General features: G+C 47.9%; 1 protein-coding gene and 1 pseudogene across 1 annotated transcript; one reads left to right on the top strand and one right to left on the bottom strand.

Annotated features, from left to right (window-relative positions):
* Window positions 1–223: 223 nt before the first annotated feature.
* Window positions 224–1,355, top strand: LOC103630491 (protein trichome birefringence-like 16; annotated as a pseudogene).
* A 1,380-nt stretch (window positions 1,356–2,735) lies between these two features.
* On the bottom strand, window positions 2,736–6,478 carry LOC103630489 (probable LRR receptor-like serine/threonine-protein kinase IRK). The gene is made up of 2 exons (XM_008651541.4): window positions 5,030–6,478; window positions 2,736–4,616 (listed from the first exon to the last, which is right to left on the bottom strand). The coding sequence occupies exons 1-2, from the start codon at window positions 6,373–6,375 to the stop codon at window positions 3,146–3,148; spliced, it is 2,817 nt and encodes a 938-aa protein (XP_008649763.1). The 5' UTR covers window positions 6,376–6,478; the 3' UTR covers window positions 2,736–3,145.
* Between the last annotated feature and the right edge of the window lie 3,926 nt (window positions 6,479–10,404).

The following is a 10,404-nucleotide window of genomic DNA, read 5'->3' as shown; positions in this document are numbered from 1 at the left end:
CAAACAAGAAAGGTATACTCATCTTTGTGGCTGCTAGAGAAACCATGAATTTATTTCTTATGCGAGCATACAAATGTACTTATTTTCTCCATTGACATATTTCTCATATTGCCTTTGCACAAAATCCAGAAGATTATTTCTGTTCAGTTTACTTGTGCATTAGCTGGCGCACAGGTTATCTTGCTTTAATTTGTATGTTATGTTCGCTTTTATGTCCTACAGAATGCGAGTACAGGAATGGGAAGTGGGTTTCTAACAATCGTAGACCACTATACTCAGGGTTTGGTTGTAAGCAGTGGCTTTCAGAGAGTTGGTCCTGCAAACTAACCCAGCGAAAAGATTTCTCGTATGAAAAATTCAGATGGTTGCCTGAAGCTTGTGAGATGCTAGAGTTTGAGGTCTCCCAGTTCTTGAGAAGGTACATACTACATAGCCAACCTCTGGTGAATTTAGAGATGGTGTATGCCACGCTGTTTGGCTAAAATCTTTGAGTCAGCACAACACGGAAACATTAATCCGAATATGTTTCAGAATGCAGGATAAAATCATCGCTTACATGGGCGATTCTCAAGGGAGGCAGATGTTTCAGTCGATGATGTGTATGGTCACTGGTGGAAAGGAGAGGTTGGATGTAGAAGATGTTGGTGCAGATTATGGCTTTGTGTTAGCACCGGGTGCAAAAAAGTCTAGATGGCTGGGCCTACCGGTTCCCGAGCACCAACACAACAATTATATACCACTGGTCATCAACGCTCTGTGATTTGGAGCCCCTGAACCCATCAGACCGAGCGACCAGTTACGCCATGCACCTGGACCGCCCGCCTGCTTTTCTGAAGAGTGACCTCCACAGGCTCCACGTCCTGGTCCTCAACACCACCCACCACTAGAACCCGGGGAAGCTGAGGGCGAACAGGTGGGAGATGTATCTCGGCGGAGCGCCCAACAACGACAGGAACACTGCCGTCATCTGGAAGGCCAAGAACTTCACCGTCCACAGCGTCGTTAGGTGGGTGGACGCGCAGCTCCCCCGCCGCCCCAAGATGAAGGCGTTCTACAGGTCGATATCGCCCCGACACTTCTTCAATGGGGACTGGGACACCAGAGGCAGCTGCGACAACACCAGCCAGGGAGGGAGCGGCGTCCACCTCGACCGTTCGGAGGACGCCGACGCCAAGGGTGCCGTGAGGGGCACCAGGGTTAGGCTCCTGGACCTCACTGCCCTCTCGCGGCTGAGGGACGAAGGGCATATTTCGCGGTACAACGTCAAGGCCACTCCCGGCGTTCTGGATTGCCTGCACTGGTGCCTTTCCTGCGTGCCCGACACCTAGAACGAGATCCTTGCAGCCCAACTATAACCTGTAGCTAAATTTGAAGATGCCAAGGGATACATTGAATTGTTTATGGGTGAAGTTTGTATATACAATAACTACCACGGAGTACTATGTCGTTGCCAGAGACCCAATGTTGTTGGTAGTGAAGCACTGAGCAGCAATACATTCCTCTGCAAGAAACAAACAACTAGCCAAGAGAGGAGCATCCACGCAAGAAGGCCCGCATGATGTACAATAAAGCCACCGCAAGAGAAGATATATGCATGGCGCGAAGCAGAAGGTGGCTATTCAAGTGCAAGCAAAACAGAAGGTGAGGCAGACTGCAGGCAGGAGGAGCTCGGCACATACGATCGGAGAAAGACGCCTCGACAGCAGCACTGTGGAGAGCGGCGGGTGTGGAGGTGGGGAGCGAGCGAACCGTCCGGGCGCGTGCTCGTGTGTGTGCAGATCGGGAAACCAATCAGTCGCAACATCCTATGTTGGGTATATATCGACAGAAAGGGCAATCTACAGCAGGGTGGAAAGAGGCAGTGAGAGTGATTGACGTCGTGTGCAGTTTTTTTTGTTCTTTCTTTTGTTTTGACATGTACACTATTCACGGATCCCTAGCTTTTTTAAGCGGATATGGCTTTAGGTTTTGCATGTCGGTCCCTGTAAAACTCTCCATTAAGCCAAAGGTAAAGATCCAAAGGTGAAGTCTTTATTACTCTATAAGAGAGCAAAGTAGGCGTTCATAATATAACATACATTTGTACATAAGTTATTATAACATTATATGTTTCCGTTGCAACGCACGGGCAGTCACCTAGTATAATTAATGAATGTACAAATGTGTATGAGAGTCCGCACTCCACGACAGCACTCCACGCTGGGCCAAACTCCCCGACGTGCCTACTGCCTAGTGTCTTACCAGACAGCCAACTGGACCCGGTCGATGGGTCGAGCACTCTGGCAGTGGGCAGGGCACAGGCCGCATATGTACTGAATCTCAGCAAGATATGAAGAGATGTGAAGTGCCAGGGCATTGGCGAAAATGGCTCCGAAAACGAATACACATACCTTCATGTAAAGACGAAAACTGGATTAACCCCGCTGATGCTTCATGTACATACTTCTCACGGGCAAAAGGGCCAACGACCAATAAATTAATAGAACTAGAGAGGCAACAGCTTTACATGACTCGCTAAAATTCTGATGCCTATCAGACTATGTTAGTTTTCATTACATTTATTTTATAATATATATATATATTATAGATTTAGTTCGTTGCAATTTATATAAACATAATCTGCAGTTTTTTTATCTCTAGAATAAAAAAAATTGTTAGACAAAACCATAAATCCGACAAAATATGATATGTGTTGATATAAAGATAACTAACAATCATTTCTATAGGCAGGCAAGTATAAAAATTGAATTTGTTACGATACAAAGAAAAATCACAAATCATAAAAACAATAATTTTCTTATACTAGTTGGTTATTCAAGAGTGTTCCCTAAAATCAACTAAAAATTCAGACACCTGAGATAGAGAAGTGCCTAAATATTGCAACCAAACTAGACTCACTAGTCAAAGACCTAACATACTTTCGGACCGCACTTTCCCCATCTCCTCAACATGTATCTACCCAAAGACGAATGGAAAAAAGGAATGAGAAAAGGGAGAAACTCCGGTAAGGGTGTGTTTGTTTGTTCCGGAATCATGATCTAGAACCAATCTAACCATGAATGCTTATCTAATTTGTATAAGCTTTGATCACCTGGAACCAATCCTGGCATCAATCCTGAACAAAAGAACGCACCCTAAATGGATCTCAAACCAGATCATCCTCTGGGGTACCCTGAGGACTCCTCACCATCTCAAGCATACTGACCACCTCAGCCATGTCCGGTCGTTGAGAAGGCACCTGAGATGCACAGACCAGGCCCAGCTTGATGATCAGTGTGGCCTCCACCATCGAGAACTCACCTGATAGCCGTGGATCCATGCAGTCCTCCAGCCTGTCATCATCGAGTGCATCACTGACAAGATCAGAAAGCACAACCACACTATCTTCCAGATATTCTACGGGCCTTCTGCCTGACAAAATCTCAAGGACTAGCACTCCGAAGCTGTATATGTCGCACTTCTCCGTGACCTTGACCGTTGTGCAAGTGAACTCAGGTGCCATGTATCCCAGCACGCTCTGGATCTTACTGCTGAGCACATAGCGATCCAGCATCGGCAGCAGGTTCACAAGACCATAATCACCAACCCTGGGCTCACCATTCGTGTCTAGCAAGACATTGCTGGACTTCAGATTGTAGTGGATTATACCGTAGCGATGCAAGTGCACAAGTGCGCGGGCCACGCCAACGATTATGTCAAACCTCTCCACCCATGAAAGCGAGCTCTCGTATGAGCACTCATGGAGGTGCTGATGCAAACTCCCAGCAGGAATGAATTCATATATAAGGAGCTGCAGTGAGGAAGTCCAGTAGAAGCCTTTGAGGGTGACAATGTTATGGTGCCGCACCTTGCCTAGAAGCTTGACGTGCTGCTTGAAGTCATGCTCTGACTTGACCATACTTGAAACTGTCAGCTTCTTGATGGCCACTGGCTGGCCATCTCTGAGCACTGCCTTGTAAACAGTACCAAAGCCTCCACGCCCAAGTTCACAATCCTTATTCAACAACGCATGCCCATCAGCACTAAAATCCGAGCTGCCTCTGCCAAACATGACTAGCTTCCCAGACTTGGCCTCATTTTCTGGAGATTCAGCTGATTGGCTATGATAATCATCTGACAATGAAGTGGGAAGTGCAGAGCGGGAAGCTGTTGCATGGGCACGGAGGTTGAGCACTGTTATGGTGACCACACCGATAACAATAACTGCTCCACCCACAATTGCGATGAGTGTTGAGATGCTCAATATCATCTTCCTCTGGTGCCGGTTGCTTGGGGAACTTGGGGCAACATCCATCCAGGGGTCTGACGAAGAATTAGGGTTGAAAACAATTGGCTTTGGCATGACACCATTGCAGGAACTGTTCTTCTGTGAACTGCAAAGGCCAGCATTATCGGAGAGGAAAGAATAAGGGATGCTGTCAAAGAAGCGACTATTGGGAAGGCTCCCTGACAGCGAATTGTGAGAGACATTGAAGAAACGCAGGCTGTCAAGTTTTGAGAGCTCCATCGGTAAGCTGCCGTTCAGCAAGTTATCTGAGAGATCAACTGTTTGAAGACTAGTAAGATTACCCATGGATATAGGAATTGATCCTGCAAGTTTGTTGTGTGATAGATCCCTGCAAAGAAAGAAGAGAATTAAATAACCTATCACCTGAATTAGTGCCTAGCAATCGACAGAAGTGCTTCGCCTTGTTTGTTGCAATAGTTTTTTTTTAATCAGCAATAAAATCCGTGCAGAATTTGACTCGTGTTTTTTAGTGTATCCAAGAGAAACACGGAATCTGACAGTGGGATACGAGCAAAGCAGCAAGACAAAGATGCCACCCATGTTTTCGGTTTAGTGCTTCCAAACAGCAAATAAGACATATCTATCGCTTTCTAAGTGACACCTGCAACCTAGGAAGCAGAGAACTAGTAAAAACTAACAAGAGAAAAAACAAATGGAACTAGTAGTCATCTAGTCAACCAATAAAAGCATGCATGCACATGCACTAGGAACTGGGTAATGCCAGAGAAAAGGATCACTTACAAAGCAATCAAGGATTTGCATGTGCCAATCTGCACCGGAATCCATCCAGTAAGTGAATTCCTACCCATCAGCAGCTGTCGGAGCGCAACGGCACCTCCGATCTCCAGTGGCACAACCCCATCCAACTTGTTAGCACTCACGTCCAACACCTCAAGCATCAGCATCAGCCCAATGCTTGCAGGAAGCTGCCCCGACATGGAATTTGAGGACAAATTCAGGTACTGCAATCTTGCAAGGGTGGAAATCTCAGGCGGGATCACACCAGTGAAAGCATTGGCTGAAAGGTCCAGGGCTTCCAGGGTGGCAGCAGCATCACGGGGAACCTTGACCCACCCTGACAGTGCATTTCCAGAGACGGAGACGCGCTGCAGAGGTACCCCAAACACCCACCATGGGAGCTCCCCAGTGAGCGCGTTCCGGCTGAGGTCGACCTCGACCAGGTTCTTGCAGCCTGAAATGGCGTCCGGGATGGTGCCGGTAAAGCGGTTGGCAGACAAATCCAGTCTCTCCAGCGCCGCCATTTCCCCAATCCACGGCTGGAGCTCCTCTGATAGGTCATTGCCACCAGCGCCGAGAAAACTCAGCCCGGACAGCCCACGCAGCGACTCGGGCAGCCCGCCGGTGAACGAGTTGTGCCCGAGGTCAAGGGACTTAAGCAGCCCGGCTTCACCGATGTCCGCCGGTATCTCCCCTTGGAGCAGGTTGCGGCTCAGGTCCACCTCACGCAGCGAGCTGCTCCGCGGGAACCCGCCGGGTACGCTCCCGGAGAGCAGGTTCCCGGAGAGGTCCACCGACCTGAGCGACGGCAGTGACCAGATGCCATCGGGGACCGGGCCGGTGAGCCGATTGCGAGAGAGGTTGAGCGACACGAGCGACTCGCAGGACGCGAGCGAGGCGGGGATGCCGCCCGAGATCGCGTTGCCCGAGAGGTCGAGAGAACGGAGGCGAGGGGGCAGCGCGTCAGGGAGCGTGCCGGAGAGGCGGTTCCCCGGGAGCGCGAGCGAGACGAGCGCGTCGAGGCGGAGCAGCGCGGCCCGCGGGAGGCGGCCCGCGAGCGACGCGGCGGGGAGGTCGAGCGCGGCGACGCGGTCCGTGCGCGAGTCGCAGGAGACCCCCGGCCAGGCGCAGGCGCGGTCGGCGTCCTCGGACCAGGGCGCGAGGCGGCCCGCCGGGTCGAAGAGGCCCGACTTGAGGACGACCAGCGCGAGCACGTCGTCGCTCACGGTGGCGGCCGTGGCCGCCCCGGCCGACGCGGCGAGGAGGACCAGGACGGGGAAGAGGAGGCGGGAGGGAGTCGGCATTGCCGCGGCGGCGGCGGCGGAAGAGGAGGTGGGCGACGAGATCATGGGAAGTGTCCGTCCATTGATTGGACTGGAGCGGCGGTTCGCGGCGCAGATGCACTGCTGTCTGCTGCGCTTGCTGCTGGGGTTGCTGGTTTCGTGAGGTGAGTGGAGAACCGCTGCAATTAATGCTCCGCTGGCCACTGCGCAGTGGGGTCACCGTCTGGCTCGAGGTTGTTCCACGATTTTAGAATTTCGAAGCCAAATCTTCTGTAGGAGTGTGGGCTTGTGGCTCGTGGTCGTGGACTCGTGGGTGACTCGCGAGTGGCGATGATGGTGATTTTCATGTGGTTTTTTGTGTGCATGCGTTTAATTTCAAAAACTATGAGGATATATTTTCAGTGGTAGTTTCATCACGCTATTTTTAATATTGCTACGGTAAGTAAGAGTAGGATAAAATTAAAAACAAAATATGCTCTTTTAATAAAGAGTTTGTGATCCTAGCCATAAATAAATTTTGTTATTTTAATTTAGTTGTTTCACTACTACATTGCAACCATCAGTATCATGCAGACTTCGATATATATCATGATTTGCATGGTCTCATCATTGGAGAGCACGTGCCACACCTTCCGGTAGAAGTTTCGCCGTACATCGTTAATAATTAGGCACGCACCACCATACACGCTTTCTTAAACAAAAAAGGCAAGTGTGTGTTTGCGAAGAGAATTAAAGGCATACCGGCACAAAAGCTACCCCGATGATGGTGAGTGGTCATTGTTGTCAGTCCTCCTCTGCTCACCTCCGGCGCCGAGATGACGCCACAATCCTTGATATAGTAGTCGTCGAACGCGCGCGACATGGTGAGTACCGATGACTCTTGGTTGGGCTGTCAAATGAAGTGCACCCCGGGCTCATCAGCGAGGTAGTACACCTGGTCGTTGCACCACCGGATGTGCTACTCCTCTACATACATCTTGTTCGAGGACACTCACACAACAGCAACAATGGTCGTCATCCCAGCGCACAAGAATTCATGGCCGGTCAGTAGCGACTTACGTGGCAAGTTGGGCTTCAGGTGGATGGTGAGCTGGACGACATGATGGCGCCATCTCGGTGATACTTATCTAATACAACACATTGTGCAAGGTAGCAGGTAGGCTTCGAAAGATCCGTAGTATATGTTTTTACTATAATAGATGTAGACATAAACACACATGTGGTGTAGTGGTAGCTATGATCACATTTGCTTGAAGGGTCGCAGGTTCGAGTCCCCTTGGGGCCTGTTTTTTAATTTAAATTTAGCTAGGCGTGAGATGTACGTGGGAATGGAAATGGGCTTTGTGGGGAGGGGAGAATGAGAAAGGAAACAAGAATGGTGACCGAACATGAGAATGGACTGTGCGGGAAGGAGGAATCGAAAAAGGCAGCGGGGAGTTAGCTAGGCGTGGGATGTACGTGGGAATGGAAATGGGCTTTGTGGGGAGGGGAGAATGAGAAAGGAAACAGGAATGGTGACCGAACATGAGAATGGACTGTGCGGGAAGGAGGAATCGAAAAAGGCAGCGGGGAGGAGGAATCGAAAAAGGCAGAACAGAGAATAGTGAGAATAGACTGTGCGGGGAGGGGGGAATCAGAAAGGCAGAATAGGAAATGAGAATGGCAGAACACGGAATAGCAGCCTACCCCTTACTGCCTTAATAAGTAGTAGAGATTTCATAGCCTAACATGCGGCTTAAATGTTCTATCTAATAAACAATCAATAGGAATAGATGAAATATATAGAGATAAAACGAATTGATCTCGATAGTGGTTTCACTCACTTTTCAATATCTTAAGAACGGGTTGACATAGTTTTATGGTTATGAACCTAGTTTAATTTATTTCATAATAAATTTAGTGTCGTACCATCAAAAAAATCCTATGTCAATGGAGGGAGTACTTCATTCCTTTGGTTCTCTTTTATAGATTGGGAAGGGTCCGTATTGGTACAACAACGTGAGCACAACAACAGTAAAGCAGAATATATTAGCGGTTCTCTAATTTAGCATTATGTATTACTTAGGTCCTTCAACTCAAAAAAACTAGAAAAACGGGTCCTGAACATGACCGACTCGTACAAAATCGTCTAAACCTATGTTTCCTTAAACTGGATATCGATACGACGTGCCACGCTGGAGCGCACTAATAAACCCTCGCATGGCATAGTATGAAAAGTTCGGAGAGCCAGGAGACACATCATGCTAAGTTCAGGGACTACACATACCAAATTACCAAGTACCGTAAGAGGCGTGAGCGTGGCACGTCACATCACATCAACATCTGGTAAGCAAACCCGATTGTGGATGATTTTCTACGGATCAACTAAGTTAAGGACCCGTTTTTCTGATTTAATGAGTTAGCAAACATAATGTATCAAATTCAATGATCACTAATGCGATAGAAAGAGGTGGAAGAGACGATATGTCACATACGTACCAAGAGTCGAAGTGTTAGACTATCTGCACTGGAATACGATATCTACTACGTCAAAGATATGCAATAAGAAATAGAGCAAAGAAATGGTGCGCCCGAGCACGTCATGTAGTACCAAATGTACGATCAATAGAGTAGCATTGGGATTACGATATTTCCAGGGTAAGGTCAAGGACCACGGTATCCTCCATCTCTCTTGCAAAATATATTTAAAATTGGAGAGGGTGGTTGAAAATGGTTGAATAAAATTTTAGTAGTTGGATATAAAGGAACTTATAGAGTAACACGGATGCATGCAAAATTGGTATAGAGAAAAGAATCTTGCTGACTGAACTAAAATATCTCTTTTAGAGTGGAAATATAGAGTAACAGCAGTGAGGATAATCTTATGTTGAAGAGAAAGTGTGTGGGGTGGCATCTCGTGTCATCTCTATGCTTCAAGCATGGCACAAGGCGTTGGATGAGTTGCAATGAACATGACTCCCAGCAAATCTTGTTGGGCTTATTCGGGTCGAAAGACAGGCAGTCACCTAATAATAATGTCAAAAAACGAATTGACACAAACCATACGCCATGTCATCTTTTAAATAAATATTTCTTGTCTTTTACATCACATTCTAAAACATCTCGTTCTCTACAACATCATCTAAATTTCATTCTCTCAATATCTCATTTTCTATATTTTCGCAATCATATCAACAGAAGTTCTCGAAACCGTTTTTCCCAATAAAATACTGACACGTTTGCACATTCCAAATCCTTATTAAATATGTGCTGATAAATATTTCATTAGAACTACAAATGCCAAACAAAAGCAAAGCCCAGTCTTCTCCCATATTTGCGCAGAAGATCTCCTTCGTCTACCTTCTCTCTTTTTTTAATGGACGCCAGCTCTTCCTTTTCATTGCTGGCTTCACTGCTGCTATCCGGCGACGACTGGGCCAGACCGGAGATCGTCGCGAGCGCGCGGACGTGAAGGGTAGAATGCTGCTGCGACTCCTCGGCGTTCGAGCTTGGCGCCGGCGTCCGAGCGTGACGTGAGCGGTTGCGGCGTGGCACGCTCGGTGACGGAGTTGCCCCGTGCGCCAGCGATGAAAAAGAGTACTCTAGATTTAGCATTGATCGTACTTGCGCTATATTTTATTGGTCCTGAAAACTCGCCGAACAGCCGCCCATTTGTCAGGACTTAGGCCAACTCTGTCAACACCGTGTATGCGAGTTTGTATAACGCTGTTTTACAGTGTTTGTAGAGGAGTTTGAAATAATGAACGAGATGATGATCCGTTTTGAGCGTGACAATCATGAGAGAGAGAATCAGACTGTCTAGTGATGTGAAATTGTTGGATTTTAAGCAGGCGTCGGCAGTGCATTACAAATTGCAGATGCGTCCTTCGCGCTTGTACGCTACTCCCAACAACTTGTTAGCATGACATGGACAATGCACGGCAAGGACTAGGACTAGGAGCACAAGGTACACACAGTTGCTGAGACGTACGGGTACATCTTTCAAAATTCCAAGCTCAAGGGGGCCGGACGAAATGAACTGGAGATTTCAAAGGACGGTCCTATCAACGCACCAAAGTTCGAAAGGAAGGAGGTGTTGCCTGGTAGATTTGTGAC

This window comes from Zea mays, chromosome 6 (genome assembly GCF_902167145.1).
Source record: "Zea mays cultivar B73 chromosome 6, Zm-B73-REFERENCE-NAM-5.0, whole genome shotgun sequence".
NCBI classification, from domain to species: domain Eukaryota; kingdom Viridiplantae; phylum Streptophyta; class Magnoliopsida; order Poales; family Poaceae; genus Zea; species Zea mays.
Note: the sequence above shows the minus strand (reverse complement) of the source record. Positions and strands in the feature narration are given on the sequence as shown.